This window comes from Elgaria multicarinata, chromosome 1, assembly GCF_023053635.1.
Source record: "Elgaria multicarinata webbii isolate HBS135686 ecotype San Diego chromosome 1, rElgMul1.1.pri, whole genome shotgun sequence".
Taxonomy (NCBI): Eukaryota; Metazoa; Chordata; class Lepidosauria; order Squamata; family Anguidae; genus Elgaria; species Elgaria multicarinata.
The window spans coordinates 206,686,298-206,703,821 of record NC_086171.1 but is presented as its reverse complement, the minus strand read 5'-3'; the positions used below and the strand labels follow the sequence as shown (position 1 = coordinate 206,703,821).

The 17,524-nt window shown below is 45.1% G+C and overlaps 1 protein-coding gene across 1 annotated transcript in view; it reads left to right on the top strand.

Annotated features, from left to right (window-relative positions):
* Window positions 1-17,524, top strand: part of LAMA5 (laminin subunit alpha 5) — a 256,947-nt gene that overhangs the window by 147,623 nt on the left and 91,800 nt on the right. Inside the window, exons 21-27 of the mRNA XM_063142632.1 lie at window positions 866-965; window positions 2,764-2,920; window positions 7,549-7,678; window positions 13,172-13,314; window positions 13,394-13,500; window positions 14,825-14,978; window positions 16,619-16,779. Coding sequence (XP_062998702.1) covers window positions 866-965; window positions 2,764-2,920; window positions 7,549-7,678; window positions 13,172-13,314; window positions 13,394-13,500; window positions 14,825-14,978; window positions 16,619-16,779 — 952 coding nt within the window. The remainder of the gene's footprint in view (window positions 1-865; window positions 966-2,763; window positions 2,921-7,548; window positions 7,679-13,171; window positions 13,315-13,393; window positions 13,501-14,824; window positions 14,979-16,618; window positions 16,780-17,524) is intronic.

The following is a 17,524-nucleotide window of genomic DNA, read 5'->3' as shown; positions in this document are numbered from 1 at the left end:
TCAGATCAAAGAAAAGGAAGTGGAAAAGAAATCTCTGGGAAGGATGAGGAATAAACAGTCACTCAGATTTAAACAGCAATTTTTTAAAAAAAGATGAAAAGGAAGAAGGAAAAAAGCCCAGATTAAAGGAGTTGGATTATTATTATTATTATTATTATTTATTTATTTATTTATTTATATAGCACCATCAATGTACATGGTGCTGTATAGAGTAAAACAGTAAATAGCAAGACCCTGCCGCATAGGCTTACAATCTAATAAAATCATAGTAAAACAATAAGGAGGGGAAGAGAAAGATAAGATTTGTTTACACAACCATTGCTAATAGACATAGTAAACTCGATACCTACTTCGTCAGATGCTTCATTTTAGACCTCAAGGAGAGTCCAGATCACAATAGGGCACTGTATCAGAGGTGCAAGTTGCACAACTGTTCTGGATATATAATAGACCAAAGCGTTCTAAAATTGGTTGGACACAGCCCTCGTTGTCGGTTGTTGTCCTTCATCTCTAACAGAAACGTATACATCCCTGGCCCTGAAAAGACCAGGAGTGTCCGTTCCTATCTATTTTTATTAACTATACAAGGCTATATCCTTGAATGGTGGAGGGGGGTGGTTAGCAAGCAGCGCTAGGAGGCTTTGTTTAGGAGCTCAGTGGGAGACAGCAGGCAGAGTTTCAGTTCAAAAACGGGAGGCAATGGCAACGGATCCAGGTAGGGCCAGAAGCCAACATGAAAGTGAAGACAATGGAATAAAAATAGAGTGCCAAGCTGCTGGCACTGCCTTGGGTACTCGGCTTTGATGAATGCTATTTGGGGCCCATTAGCAACTGTGGAATGTAAACATGTGCTTCCTGTCTGCAGGATGCCACTGTGACATCGGTGGATCCGTCGGGCCTGTGTGCGAGGAGGAGACGGGATCCTGTCGCTGCAGACTGAATACCCAAGGCCCCACGTGCACCCAGTAAGAATTAGCAGGCTACGGCTGGGATACGGCAGGGCATCCGATGGCGTTAGCTTTCTCGCTCTTGGCTTTCAAGCCCCACTCAGGCCTGTTGTGTTTTAAGAATGGAGTGGAGAGTGTGAATGGGTCATTTGACAAGAGGCTGTGCTTGATGCTGCAGACGGGTTGTGTCGGTCTTTGCGCATCATCAGACGAGCATTTCATCGTGTGCTCGTTACTGTTCATTCACAGCTTTTCACAGGTCCTTTTGACGACAACATCCGCCTCCCGCGCTTCTCCTGACCCTTCTGCTCGTTTTCCCGTTGCAAAAAAAAAAGCCGGAAAATCTGACGTTTTCGGCTGTATGAAACGTCCTGCTATTTCCTTCTGAGAGCAGGAGAAATAGTGGGAGAAAAACGCCCACTGGATGGGCCACATGGACATCGTTTACTTCCTCTTTCTTCCCCTTGTAAAGAAAGAGGAAGTATTGTGGGACAGGAGTGGGGGGGGGAGTGACAATAAGGAAATGCGACCCCCCCCCACCCCCGGTCTGATGATGCTCTTTGTATGTAAATCTGCATGTATGGATTTTTAATTTAGAAAAGAAAAAAATAACTGAAGAGGGGCAGGTTAAAGTTTATTCTAATATGAAGAGATGAAGAGACATTCTCTTCTCATTGCCTCTCCCAGTGAAGTTGATTGACATAGGTTCAGGATAGATGTAAGGGAAAGGCCCTGTTCAGAAGACACCTTAAACCACAGCTTTAACCACGATGGGTGAGGCTTTTTGCCTTCGCCGCCATGGTTAAAGCCATGGTTTAAGGTGCCTTCTGAACAGGGCCAATGTTTCCTGTCACATTCCTGTCATATAACTGAGAAAGTGAACTCAGAACAGAGCTGGGCAGACAGAAGCAGGATTCCTTCTGTGGCTGAGTGCAGCCTTTTACTTTCCCCCATATGAATGAATGGTCACCACCCATTCCTTTGGAGATACGTGCAATGATGGAGTGAACTCCCTTTCACCCCTGAGTGTGAACGGCCCAGGATTATACTCTGTTTGTGTGTGTGTGTGAGAGAGAGCGAGAGAGAGAGCATGTGTGTGCAATCACACAATATGGCTCTGTGCAAAGGGGACCCTAGGGTTCTTGTAGTGTACAAACTCTCCACACAGACCCCATTTGTTGACTGAGCCCTCAGCTAGACCTACCGGGCCTAGCACGACGGAGGGGGTGAGGATCTCGCGATATTGTTATCGCGGGATCTCTCCCTCTGTTTACACGTGGCGCGCGACGTCCTCGGAGGAACAGGACGTCACACCTGCCATTTTGTTTGTTTTTTTCTTAAAGGAGAGGTGCACAGGAGTGCTTGTACGCAAATTGTTAGGTTTTTTTTAATGTAAAACCATTTTTTCCGCTCCCCCACCCCCACCCCCCACCCCCGATGGGCGCAGAGCTCCTGAGGAGCTCTGTGCCCCGTGTGTGGTTCCCAGCTCCTCGCGAATAACTGCGAAGAGCTGGGACAAACCGTGACGCCTGCCCCCACATTTCGCGGTCTCGGGATCAGCCCAAGACCGCGGAAAAAGCGGGCTCAAAGGGTAGGGCGATATCCCAGGGAAAGGGAGGGATCATCCCTCCCTGCTCCCGGGATCCCCTGTGCATCATGTGGACGCACAGGGACGATCCTGGGGCGATCCCCAGGATATCGCCCTGTCTAGCTATGGCCTTAGTTGATGCTAAATATAATCAAGCTGAGTCTTTACTACTTTGTGGTGCAGATGGAAACTGAGCTGTTAAGCGTGTGCCTGGTGTTTTATCCACAGACCAACAAAAGACCATTATATCCCTGATCTTCACCACCTGAAATACGAGCTCGAAGAGGGGACTACGCTGGATGGGAGGCCTGTTCGCTTTGGCTACAATCCCCTGGAATTTGAGAACTTCAGCTGGAGAGGATACACACAGATGTCTTCCATCCAGGTAAACCTCAGTCCTCCATCTCTTTCTTTGGGCAGGTGGCTAAAGGCAGCTTTGAACGTTACCAATTCCATGCAAGCAAAGCGCGTCTGTGCAGCAAAAGGGATAAAAGTCGTGTGTAGATCATCTCACGTAAAGGTTCGCTCATTACTATTTTGCTGCACGCATCTATACCTGGGACATTGCAGTCGGCTGCAGCTATTCATCATATGTACGCTGTATGTTCTTGCAGTGAAACAGAGGCATGATCTATACATGATTTTCATGGACATGGAAGTGCTTTTCCTGATGGAACGTCGTAACATTTGAAGAGGCTTTGAAAGGGAAGGGCTCAGCTACGTGTTGTACCCGAAAGGGCTTCCCAAAAGTATGAGGCCAAACATCCCGATGCAAATGGTTTCTCCACACTTGTGTGTATATATGTCTACAGTGAAAGCCAATTTGCCTATCAGGAATAGAACAGCTGGATGATAGGTGAGGTCCCAAATCTGGAATCATTATGACCCCGTTCAGACAACACGCTAAACCATGCTGCTTATCCGCAAAATGGTTAATGGAATGCTTAACCATGGTTTACGGTGTCGTCTGACACACGTTTTCCCTAACCATCTGCCCCGTTTACCACAGTGGGGGCCTGTTCAGACAACATGCTAAACCGTGCTGCCTAACCACAACATGGTTAATGGAATGTATTAAGGTTAATACATTCTGTTAACCATTTTGTGGTTAAGCATCTTGGTTTAGCGTGTTGTCTGAACGGGGCCACTGTGGTTAGGCTCACTAAGGAAAACCTAACCACAAAAGGGTTAAAAGTGTTGCCTGCAAGCATTCCGCATGTGGTTAGCGTTAACCACAGCTGAACATGGTTAAGCCTAGAGTGTCGTCTGAACCAGGCCTTTTGTCAGCCTGAGGAGAAAGTGGTTAGGTAGGAACTACCTAAGGGATTGCCAGTGAACAAACACAAGCAGGTCTCCTAAGGGGATATTCGCCCTCTTCCTCTCTCCCTGTTGCAACTCTGCTCCTCAACGGAAAGGAAAACCCTCGTAGCCTTTGTTTGTTTTCATTGTTTTCTTTCACGGTGCAGCGTGTGCGTCAGTTGCTCTGTTGTCTGTTGATGAGGGTAGCTGGTTTCTTGCATGACCTGGTATGATTGAATGGCTTCGGGACTTGAGTCAGTAACCTCTGCTGTGTGGGCTCTCTGGAGATACGCTCCCAATCGGAAGCCTGAAGTGACCACAGAAATATGTGTGCACATGTGTGTTCGATGTGGTTGTTTGGAAATTCTGCTGTATGGCTTCTGAGAGTAAAGGCCCTCTTTGCTTGATTTTTGTCCCCCAAGGCAAAAACTTTGTAGGACTGTCAAAGCCCTACTCTCCTTGTTCTCTTTAGATTTTGACGGGACACGCTCACAGTTTCGTAAGCTATTGCTATAACCCCACTCTTAATGTTTAAGAGGCCGAGCCTTGCAGTAGTGCTCATTCCACAGTTTAACTGTAGTTTTTAAGATGCAATTGAGCTTTGGAAGGTAGACTATTCTGTTTCTCTGTGGTAGAAACCTCTACCCTTCTAGGATATAGGCAGGTACCTTGTTCAGTCGTCTTGGAAATGTAGCTTGGGCTGGAGCATCGTGGCTAATTCGAATATTCTGTTTGCATGTGGTTAACCTGATTTGCATGGATTTTGAATGTCAACCCATTGGTGTGGACAATTCCCAGTCTTTCCATCTGAATTTTACAGTCAGCTAAGGGATCCAATCAATGTGCCAAATATTCAGTCTCTCTAAATCAAGCCATGAACATAAAAGTCAGGAAATATAAAAGAAAACTCCATTTTTGACTCATCCTGTCCATTAATGTATAATTTCTTTGAGATATTTGAAAGTTTACATACAAACTTAACATCACTGTGAGTTTTACTGTTATAAAAAAAGACAGCTGCTTTCCACGTTATGGATTTAGGAATGGGAGTGATGATACCACGACCAAGCAGGATATAACACTATGAAAGCAGTATGAAAGCGGTATATAAAAGGCAGGAGCCACACTACTGCTTTATAGCAGTATTGAAGTGCACTGACAACTGTTGGGGCCCATTGACACGTACCATATACCGCTTTCATAGGGCTATATCCTGCTTGCTGTGGCTCCTGCCTTTTATATGGTATGGCGAATGTGGATAGGGAGACATTTTCCTCCCTCTCCCATAATACTAGAACCAGCGGACATTCCATGAAGCTGATTGGTGGGAGATCCAGGAAAAATAAAAGGAAGTACTTCTTCACATAGTGCATAGTTAAATTATGGAACTCACTACCACAAGATGTAGTGATGGCCACCAATTTGGATGGCTTTAAATTCCTGGAGGCGAAGACTATCAGTGGCTGATAGACCTGATAACTGTGTGCTATCACCAATATTCAAGGCAGTAAGCCTGCGTGCACCAGTTGCTGGGGAACATGGGTGGGAGGGTGCTGTTGCACCATGTCCTGCTTGTTGGTCCCTGGCCGATGGCTGGTTGGCCACTGTGTGAACAGAGTGCTAGACTAGATGATCCAGCATGGCACTTCTGATGTTCTTATATACCTCTGTCATAGTGCTTTCATACTGCAATATTCTGCTTTTTGTTGATTAGGACCACAAGTCACTCCTGTGTTGTGAAAACTGTAAATCTTTGTATGCACATCTGCTTTCAAGAAAGGAATCAGTATAGCAAGCCAGTCCTTGGCTCATTGTACTCATGTTTTATTCACACTCAGGTTCTTGTATGCACTTTTCATGTATTAGTTCTAGGAATTATTTGCTGGAGCATCCCTGTTGTTATTTTTATTTATTTATTTATTTATTTATTTATTTATTTATTTATTTATATAGCACCATCAATGTACATGGTGCTGTACAGAGTAAAACAATAAAATAGCAAGACCCTGCCACATAGGCTTACATTCTAATAAAATCATAATAAAACAATAAGAAGGGGAAGAGAATGCACCAAACAGGCACAGGGTAGAGTAAAACTAACAGTATAAAAGTGGGATCAAAATCATGTTTTAAAAGCTTTAGAAAAAAGAAAAGTTTTTAGCTGAGCTTTAAAAGCTGCGGTTGAACTTGTAGTTCTCAAATGTTCTGGAAGAGAGTTCCAGGCGTAAGGGGCAGCAGAAGAAAATGGACGAAGCCAAGCAAGGGAAGTAGAGACCCTTGGGCAGGTGCGAAACATGGCATCAGAGGAGCGAAGAGCACGAGCGGGGCAACAGTGTGAGATGAGAGCATGCAAACTGGGAAGCACCCTTTGTAAGAACATCAGAAGAGCCTTGCTGCATGAGGACAAAGGCCTGTCTAGTCCAGCATTCTGTCCCGCAGAGTGGCCATCCAGGAGCCCACAAGTAGGACATGAGTGGAATACCACCCTTCGACTCATGCTCCCAAGCAACTGCTGTTCTTGCTGCCTCTGATCCTAGTAGCCACTTACAGATTTTTCCTCCATGAATCTGCCTAAATCCCCTTTTAAAGACATCTAAACTAGCAGTCATCAACGCATCTTGTGGCAGCAAAGCGTAGATTTTAGCCAGGTGCTGTGTGCCTCTCTTAAGAAGTCGCCTACTCTCAAGTCTCTTCCCGATCCTCCCAGAGTGCAGGACACGGAACAACGGGTTCAAGTTAAAGGAAGCCAGATTCCAGCTGAACATCAGGAAAAACTTCCTGACTGTTAGAGCAGTACGACAATGGAATCAGTTACCTAGGGAGGTTGTGGGCTCTCCCACACTAGAGGCCTTCAAGAGGCAGCTGGACAACCCTCTGTCAGGGATGCTTTAGGGTGGATTCCTGCATTGAGCAGGGGGTTGGACTCGATGGCCTTGGAGGCCCCTTCCAGCTCTGCTATTCTATGATTCTATGATTCTATAAGTCCTCCCTGCTCTCCTTTTCTCTCCCCTTGGCTCTTGACTGTGGAGTATGTTTCTCTGGCAAGGCGTGTTAGGTGACCTAAGTGGAAAGTGCCACGGAATGATGGTTTTGGAGGCATGCTTCCAGGCCAATCAGCCATTCTGCAACAGCAGGATGGGTCCAGCTTGATTCCGTACCTGCTTTGGCATGCTGCTTTTGGGAGCAGGAATCCGGGAGTTCTGTGCTTGAGCTGGTGGCTGGTGGCAGGCGACGGTGGAGGTTATTTAAGGTGTGCTCTGCTTCTCTCCCCTTTCTCTCCCACCAGCCCAAGGTAGTGGTGACCCTCAGTGTGACCTCCCCTGACCTGTTCCGCCTCGTCTTCCGCTACATCAACCGGGGGCCTGCAAATGTGGAAGGGAGGGTCTCAGTCCTTGAGGAAGGAAAGTTTAATGTTTGTGGCAACTGTAAGTGCATTTTTCACTTCTAGACTAACCCCCTACCAAAATCAACAACGGAGGAGCTGACCTTTGCTTTTTCTGCAAAGCAGCGTTCCGGTCTCCCTCCCCCCAAAGCCACTGCCGCCCCGTGACATAGATTCTGGCTCTCCTCAAGCAGTTCACTTCTAGGAACATTGACAATTGCAAAGGGGAGGGTATCTAGAGAGGCAGACAGGTAGAAAGGCAGGACAGGCAAGGAACTCAGAGGCCGCCTCGCAGGGATATGTGGCCCAATGTGCTTTTTGCCTTCTTGCAGAACAAAGTCAAAGTCACCATGCATGTGAGAGAAGGCGAGCTCTATCTCTTCCATGTCATCCTGAGATACGTGAATGCAGGGGGTGGCACCGTGTATGGCAAAATCACAGCTTCTCAGCCACGAAGAAGAGGTAAGGATCCCAGATGTCCCCCCCCATCCCAATTGCATTGTTGTTTCCTGAAGACACTTTGCTGTGTCCTCATCCCACCCTGCAGTTTCCATTCTTAGGTTGCTTTTCTTCTGCTAATGAAATGGATGTCTTCTGAGGCTGCAACCCTATACACACTTACTAGGGAGTAAGCCTCTTCGAAGTCAGTGGGACGTCTTTGTAAACATGGATAGGATTGTGCTGTTCTCATCAGTTATGCTGGGGTTGTCAAAATGTCAGGATCTCTTCTCGATCCTCCCAGAGTGCAGGACACGGACTGAATTTGGGCTCCTCAGTTTCCAGTCGAAGCCCGATGGTAGTAAAAGGATTTGCACTCCAGAAACAGTCGACTTGAAGAATGGTGTGTTCGTGTTCAGAGGAGGGCAACCAGGATGATCAGGGGTCTGGAAACAAAGCCCTATGAAGAGGGACTGAAATAACTGGGCATGTTTAGCCTGGAGAAGAGAAGATTGAGGGGAGACATGATAGCACTCTTCAAATACTTGAAATGTTGTCACACAGAGGAGAGCCAGGATCTCTTCTTGATCCTCCCAGAGTGCAGGACACGGAATTACAGGCTCAAGTTAAAAGAAGCCAGATTCCAGCTGGACATCAGGAAAAACTTCCTGACTGTTAGAGCAGTACGACAATGGAATCAGTTACCTAGGGAGGTTGTGGGCTCTTCCACACTAGAGGCATTCAGGAGGCAGCTGGACAACCACCTGTCAAGTATGCTTTAGGGTGGATTCCTGCCTTGAGCAGGGGCTTGGACTCGATGGCCTTTTAGGCCCCTTCCAACTCTACTATTCTATGATTCTATGATTCTGTGCCAATTATTGCTGTGTTCCTTGTATTCGTACCTCTCCTATGACTTCAGGGTGTTGTTGTAGTTTTTAATAAAGTCTGCCTGCAAACCAGTCAGTATCTGGTCACCAGCAATTACTTTGTATACATCTCAGGTATGTAAAATTGGAATAATTCTTTACTACTGTGTGACAGAGGAATGGAACGGATTGGTAATACTTTAAGTTGCAGGTTGGGCACCACTTTTGAGACTACTGAGCAGAAGATGTGAAAGTTAATTTGTTTCTGTTTGGTATGAACAAGGAAAAACCAAGATTTTCTTCCAAACAAAATAACATTTTCTTCTAACAGAATAAAATTATTAACAGAGAAATGCATTCTCAAGAGCGAAAGTATCAAGATAATGCTTTTTTAAAAATATATAAGTTGTTCAAAATAGCACACTAGATAATGGTATCCAATGTAGCTTTATGCCTGAAAGATAAGAAAATGCTCATTTTAATCCCATGCTTTGATCTTATGAAGAGTCAGGAAGGATTCCCTTTCCTGCCTCCACAACTTGTACAAGTGGAATGTAGTTTTAATTTTTTGCTGGTTTAACACACAACTGGTTATTTGCAAATGCAGAATGTATGACCATCAGCCAATATTGTGTCTAGCATAGAGTATGGTAACTCCTACACTTCCTCCAATCACTTTAAGATGCTGATTCATGCTGACAGCAGAACAGACTACAAATCCTACTTGAATGCTAGCCTTGAATACTATGTTTGGGCAACAGGAGGCTTTTTTCGAAGGAAGACACATAATTTTTGTTAATGGAATCCACTTTAGGTTTTGGCAGTATAATTGCTGCCTTCGGGGATTCAGATTTCCAGTTTTATTGATTCAGTAGGGAAGTTGTTACGGCCTTTGGAAAATTTACCCTTCAATGCCTATCAGTAGAAAATGCTACTTTTATACACACACTTTTCTAATAGCAGTCTAAGGCCTCAGCTAGACCTACCGGGTCTAGCGCGACTGAGGGGTGAGGATCTCGCAATATTTTTGTGAGATCTCCCCCTTTGTTTACACGCGGCGTGTGATGGCCTCGGACAAACAGGATGTAGCACCCGCCATTTTGTTTTTTAAAAAACAACAGAAGCGCGCTCATGCGCTCAAAGGCATTTTTTTTTAAAAAAAATCCCCGCTCCCCCGCCCCACCCCTGATGGGCGCAGAGCTCCTGAGGAGCTCTGCACCCCGTGCGTGGTTCCCAGCTCCTCGCGAGGAGCCGGGACAAACCACGATGCCCTCCCACACGTTCCGCAGTGTCAGGATCATCCCGAGGCCGCGGAGAAAATTCAGGATAGACGTGTAGGGCCATATCCTGGGGAAAGGGAGGGATCATCCCTCCCTGCTCCCGGGATCCCCTGTGCATCATGTGGACACACAGATCGCCCCGGGATATCGCCCCGTCTAGCTATGGCCTTGCATGCAGTGTCTGAGGACTGAATCATGAGTCCTTTTTCTGATTTCATGGTTCAGATTGATAGGGCTAACCAACTACATGTAATTGCTAATTGCGTTGCCTAGAGCCACTGAAGCCAAAGCGCTTGCCCTGCCAGTGTATTGCCATGGGTCACTGAAGTGCTCCTGCAAGTAGCCCATTGAAGCTTCAGGTAGTTGAAAACATCTTTTTTAGAATGCTTAACCTAAGTTACTCACCTTTGCAAATAAGTCCACAAAACGTCCAAACCCACGTAATTTTTTCATAGTCTGCCTGCCCAAATGTACCTAAGTTCATTATTTGTGGACAACAACAAAAAATCTGCATGTGCAGAGGGAACGAACTTCTGTAATGCCTCCTTGCCATCACCTGGATAATGTCCCTTACCACGGATGACCAGGCTAGTGGCTATTTACAAAGAACAAGTAATTTGCTATGGGTTTGATGTTTGTTGTATAAAATCCTAAAAGGAACTTCAATAGTTCTTAAAGTGGGCTTTGACATTCACCTTGCTGCCTGTAGCTCTGCAACATCACCGAATTGGAAATGGTAGATCTGTAGGCACCTAGCATGGAGAGAGCTTGCCCATCTTCTGTGTGTGGGACATGCAGACTTTGTTTTTGGATAGGACATTGGCCCCATTCAGAAGTCACCTTAAACCATTGCTTTAACCACGGTGGTTAAGCCAGAAAGCCAGGCCGTGTTCAGAAGACACCTTAAACCACGACTTTAACCATGGTGAATAAGGCTTTTTGCCTTATTTGTCTTCTGAACAGGGCCATTGTGGGATAGGAAACATGGGGAGCATGTTCAACAGCAGTGCTTCAGGTGCTGCTCTGAGCTAGTTGCATGTGCTGAGTACTCCGACAAGGTATTTGAGACATGGCAATCAAGACTGAATAACCTCCAGGGATAATGTGATATGCCCCTCTATTTTAGTTAAGATATGATGGGATAGTCTCCGGCCATGTCTTACAATGGTAAAACAAAAATATGCTTTAATAATAATAATAACAACAACAACGACATATAATTTAGCACTATCCTAGCTGACTTGATTTGCCACTGTACATCCAGGTTACTGATGCCTCTGCTCTCATGTGCAAGATCCACCACCCCAAAGATCCAATTTGAATGATTAATGTTTCGTTTCCTGGAAATAAATAGCTCTCTTCTAAAGGCGACCTGGTTTAAGTCATTATCATTTTTGCCAGATACTAGGCCTTGAGCTAATCACATATATTTTATTAGTTTATTTGTTTGATGAGTTTAATACTCTGTCCTTTACGGTGTCAACCTGCACAGGGCAGCTTACACTAAACACGTTGTGTTATAATTGTTAATGGAGTCACTTATTCTAATCCCTCCTCCCTTAAATTTCCTTGAACATGTTTTCATTGTTGACTCTTCCTGTGTTATAGCTCTTTTAATATTCAGATTGCTCTATATAGATCTTTTTGCCTTCTATGCCAGTCCTGAGTGACTTGTAGCCCTTCAGACGTTGTTGCACTGCAACAACCATCATTCCTCACTGTTGGCTATGCTGACTATGGCTGATGGGTGTTGCCGTCCAACAACATCTGGAGAACCACAAGTCGTGCCCCTTATCCTATGCCCTTATAAGAAGCACCGTCTTGACAACAATCCCTGGCTTCCATTTCATTGACTGTAGCCTCAAGGGCTTCAATCACTGAAGGATGTCTTTGACCCTGTTCAGAAGACACACTAAGCCACGGTGGTTAACCATGTTGAGCTAAAGATTATGGCTTAGCGTGTCATGTGAACCATGACTTAGTGTGTCGTGTGAATCATTTTTAACCATGGTGGCTACAGAACCACAGATTAAACACACTCACTAACCATTTCCTGTAATAGGGTTAGTGGCCTAACCATGGCTTAGCGTGTTGTCTGAACCGGCCCAATATCCCTTACTTTCTCTCCCCATTTCCAAATGGATGAATGAGTACGATCACTTAAGGTCCCCTACACAAATAGAAGGAGAGATGAAGGCAGATAGAGACTGTAACTGCTTCTACGTAATGGTGTCTCATGTGGTTATTGTGTATTTCTGTGCAAATGTATATTATTTATTTATTTTGTTTAGACCTTATCATCTTCATCATAAATGCTCTCAAGGCAGCTAACAGTGGATAAAATCAATACAGTGAATCAGTTAAAAATTAACATAAATGGCCCAGAGAGCTTTGGCTATGGGGCGGTATATAAATTTAATAAATAAATAAATAAATAAAATAGCCAAATACAGGCAGGCCAACTATGTGGGACTTTCCTACCCCATTGGGGAGGGTAAAGCCCACCCAATCAGCTCTATGTAGGCGTGAAGCTGGGGGTTGGGGGGGGCACCGATAACCCCCCCCTTCCCGATAAAAGAGAATACCTCCAATGTGCATTGGAACTACATTGGAAATTAGACCCAATGTTTTGAGTGAAAGTTCTTCTTCAGGGACACTGTGTTCTATATTCCTTGCTGCAAGGTAATTCTGTTTGCAATGAAGAATACAGAACACAGTGCCTCTGATGAAAGGGGTCTTCATTCAAACCACATTGACTTTTGGTTGGAGGCTTCCTCCTTTCATTCGTTTTTTTTGAAGCTAGCAGAACTAGCTGGACATAGAGGCTCTATCCTGAAGGGCATCTGGGATTTGAATAAATAAATAAATAAATAAATAAAAATGGAAGTTGGCACCATGACTTGCTGATGGAACCCTGAGGGTGTGAAAGTGGGAACGGGCAGCCCAAGAACTAGATAGATGCACGTGGAACATGATGAAGTCGCCCACCACACACACGTGGCCTCTTTCCGTGGGAATGATGAAACTACGGAGAATTGCAGGGTAACCGGCCCTCAATTTTGTAACGTTGGTCTCTTCCGGCAGGCCTATCCAGTGGAATTTTAAGATGTTTTTAAAATGTTTCTAGGGTGTTTTTTTTAGGATGTTTTTAACAATGTATATTATGTTTTAATTGAGTATTATGTCTTTTATTGTTTATTGTTGTTTACCGCCTCGATCAAAGTGGAGAGGCGGGTAAGAAATTTATTATTATTATTATTATTATTATTATTATTATTATTATTATTATTATTATTCTCTGCTCCAGGCCTGAAATCTCGTACACCTTTCAAACCTGACTTGAAAGTCCATTGCTCTTTCCTCCATTACAGGTACTGAGCAAACGAAGCAGATTGTGTTTGCACCCACCAGAGAGCCGGCTTTTGCAACTGTCCCTCAGAACAGCTTTGGGGAACCCTTTGTGCTGAGCCCTCATGTGTGGTCTCTGGTCATTGAAGCCGAGGACATCCTGCTGGTAAGGACGGCCCTTCCCTTTTCCTTGGGACAGAGGCGAGAGGGTCTGCTAAGTCTCATACTCCCGTCCTTCATTGCAGGATTACCTGGTCTTGCTGCCCAGCTCCTACTATGAGGCGCCTATATTGCAGCTGAAAGTCTGGGATCCTTGTACCTACAACCCAGCTCCTGAACAAGCAGGTCAAAAGTAAGGCTTCCATTCTCATCTTGGTCATAGGGTTTGAACTGCATTCGGTCTCGAGCAATAAAACACACCTACGTAGGGATGGATCCAGATATATGCTGGATACTGGCGGGAGTTGAGTTGTACTCAGAAGGTTTTCAAAGCTTCTCTTTGGACTATGAGTGTTTATGAGATGGAAATGGTACACATAATGGCTGCAGTCTTTCACACTGGCTACTTAAATCCTATGACTTCAGTAAGATTCAAGAAGCCTAGCCATGTCCAAGATTGCAAACTAAATGTTTAACGTATCAGTTTCTGTGGTGTGACAGGTGAAGCCTCTCAAAATTTTCCAAGTAGCCCTGAGCCCTTCAGGAAGGGGGGGAAAGGCAACATGGCCACAGTCTCCTTTCGTGGCTGTACCATCACTGTTTTTTGCTTCTGCCCCATTTCCAGACTAACTTTGAGGAACGTGTCGTGTTTTGCCACTTTCCCCTCCAGATCAGGGGTGACCAACATGTGGCCGTTGGCCTAATTTCAAAAGCCCTCTGAAAGCGATCAGTTCAACCATTGGCAAGAATGATTTGCCCTGCTCCTAGAGGCTAGGGTAATCACAGGACAGGGCTCCAGTTGTATTGCAAAGGGGATTCCAGCAGATGCCATTTGTAGGCATGCAGCACCTGGTGAAATTCCATCCATCACTACAGTTCAGGCTGCAGGAGCCCTGCCCTCTTGACCAGATTGAAAAGAGAGCAGGGCTCCTTCAACTGTTGTGAAGAGGGAATTTCGCCAGGTGCTGCGTGCATACAAATGACACTTGTATCTTTAACAGTTGCATAGAAAAGGGAATTTCGGCAGGTGTCATTTGTATATATGGAGAACTTGGTGAAATTCCCTCTTCATCACAACAGTTAAAGCTGCAGGAGCTCTACTAGAGTGAGCAGATTTAAAAGAGGGCAGGGCACCTGCAGTTTTAACTGTTGTGATGTAGAGGAAGTTTCACCAGGTTCACCATATATACAAATGACACCTGCTGAAATTCCCTTTTCTATGCAACTGTTAAAGATACAGGAGCCCTGTCCTCCTTTCCTTATGGTCACCCTACTAGTGGCATCATTGGGCAGGGAGTGAAAGGAAGGGAGGGGAAGAGAGAGAAAGAGAGAAGTGAGGGGCCCCCATCCAACTTTGCATTTGGCCATGTCCACTGCTGGCTTTGGCCCTGCACATTGCTGGCATATGGTCCCCAACAGGTTACCCCCATGGGAATGTAACTTTCTGAGAATATTCAGTCCTTTATTCTAGCAGATACCTTGATATAGGGGTAAAAGTTCTTTCTTGTCCTTTCTAGCTGCCTCCTGTACAAGTATGTGCCTGCGGAGCAGTTCCCCTTTGGGTTAGGCGAAGATGCGGTGTGCAAGTTGGACAACAGCTTACCGAGACCCTGTGCTAAGGAGCAGATCTCCCCTACGTACCCTGAGATGGTGGTATGCAGTGGCAGCGATGTAAGTGGTTCTATTCATGCGAATTTATCAGTTAAAGGTTGCAGCTCTAGTATTGCCCTCACAGCACCGTCCCCCAGGTTGAACAAATTACTTTCTTCCTATTTAACACCTCCCCATTGGTTCAAGTGCTGCCCCTGTTGCCTTTTAGAGAAGTACTTTATTTGGACATGTCTATCAATGGCTGTGAGACATGATGGGGAGAGGCGGAAGGGGGAAACACCACGAAAGCTGGGCGAGGAAAAAGAGGCGAGGTTCTGGTGCTAGGGTCAAAAGTAAAAATGGCTTTAATATAGTTTTTAAAAAAGCTTTTCTTGACAATTTATCAAGGATGCACTCAACGTTTTGGATTACTGAGAATCCTATTTCAGGAGCTAAAATAGATTGAAATAATATACTGTTATTAAAAGCGTACCTTAAATTTTTCAACTTAGCTATATCAAATGACATGGACAGACCCTAAGCATATAGAACATCTTGATGGCATTTTTATTAACTCTTACCATGATCGTTAAAACTCTAGTTTTTATAACATAGTTTTTACCTAAATTGTGCTCACATCAGTACCTACAAATCTTCACGCCGCACATTCACTTTTTAAGAGAAAAAACCCTACGTGGAGTCGCTTTTACCATCCAGTCCACTTAAGACCAAATGACAAAATCTCAGTTCCAGAGTGAGTCTCAGAATAATGTAGTTAAGCAATGCTACTCATTATCGATCTTGTACAGTATACAGGAGGGGGGGAAACCAACCTGTAACACGAAATGTTTGTCAGAAAATTGATCTCCAGCTGATTGGGACTTCAACTCCCAGAATTCCTGACTATTGGCTAAACTGGCAGGGTCTTCTGGGAATTGAAGTCCAAAACGTCTGGAGATCTGTGTTCTGCTCACCCCTGTCCTAGAGGCATCCGTTTGGTCACTGGGAAGCAAGTTCTTGGACTAGATGGAGCAAATTCACCGTGATCCAGCAGGGTTCATCTTAGGTTCTTGAGATGGAGGTGGGGTAAGCAATGCCTTTGGTTTGAGCTTCACAACTCTATCCTATACACATACCTGAGTTTGAGTCTAGGCCCATTTTACAGTAGGCCCATTTCTGTTTACAGTAAACGAGTAAAAAAAATTCACAGGTTTTCCTGGCTTGTAGTTTGAGATGGAGGGAGTTTGCTTGCAGTCCTGTACATACTTACTATGGAGTAGGGCCTGTTGTACACAGTTGGATTTAACTTCCAGCTAAATGTGGATAGGTTTGCTCTATGTGACTGATGCCAATACAGCTGTTTCTTCCGCAAGAGAGCTTTTGGAATTATTCCAATAGAATAATTCACACAGAAAACTTAAATGTTGGAGTTGAAATTTGAAAAACCTTCTGAGCTAGATAAATAGCTTTTCATCCTGCTTCCTTCAAACCTTTTATTTTTTTTACTGGAAAAGATAAACACATTTCAGCTTTGGTTTCATGTCTCCTGTGTGTCCTCCACCATGATTTTCCCAGGAACATTTCCTTGAAGGAAAACATCAGGCCAAGAACAGTATAAGATCTCATGCAGAACCTATTGCGAAGTAGAGATTCTGACCAGGACCTCCTGAGACACAGCCTAATGTGCTTTTCTCCTTAACTCCACTTTTTCTGGTATGTAGGTGGAAGTGCAGATATCGGTTGCTATACCCCAGCCAGGGAGGTATGCACTTCTGGTGGAATATGCCAATGAGGATACGCCACAAACAATCAGCGTAGAAGTGAGATCATCACAGCTTGTCATTCAGCAAGGCATTCTTGCCTTACATACTTGCAAGTACAGGTATGCTCCCCGATTCAAGGACGTGGACCTAATACAGGAATATGCATTTCTGTTATATATTTGTGAAAATGGATTTTCTGCTGTTTCCTTGTACTTTAGGGCCATAGCTAGACGGGGCGATCTCCAGGATCGTCCCTGCCGTCCACATGATGCACAGGGGACCCCGGGATCAGGGAGGGATGATCCCCCTCTTGCCCCGGGATCTTGCCCTACCCTTTAGTCCCGGTTTTTCCACAGTCTCGGGCTGAGCCCAAGACCGTGGGACGTGTGGCCAGGCGCTGTGGTTTGTCCCGGCTCCTCGCTGTTCCTCGCAAGGAGCCGGGACCCGCAGACAGGGCGCAGAGCTCCTCAGGAGCACTGTGCCCATCAGGGGTGGGGTGGGGGGAGCGGGGAAAGTAATTAATTTTTTTAAAAAAAACACCTACCTTTTGCACACAAGCGTTTGTGCACTGCTGCCTCTTTAAAAATTAAAAAAAGTGGCAGGTGCGATGCTTCTCCCTCTGAGGTTGTCGCACACCGTGTGTGAACATGTGTGTGTGTGTATGTCTTGCGATAAAAACATTGCGAGATCTTTACCCCTCCGTCATGCAATAACAGGTAGGTCTAGCTAAGGCCTAAGATTGTAGGAGCAATTCTCAGAATTTGCAGTACGCGTGCCTGAGTTGTGAATAATTATTCAGTCTTCCTCAGTGATTAACTTGGCCAAAACAGAGATCTGCTAGACAGCATCAACTTCTGTTACCTC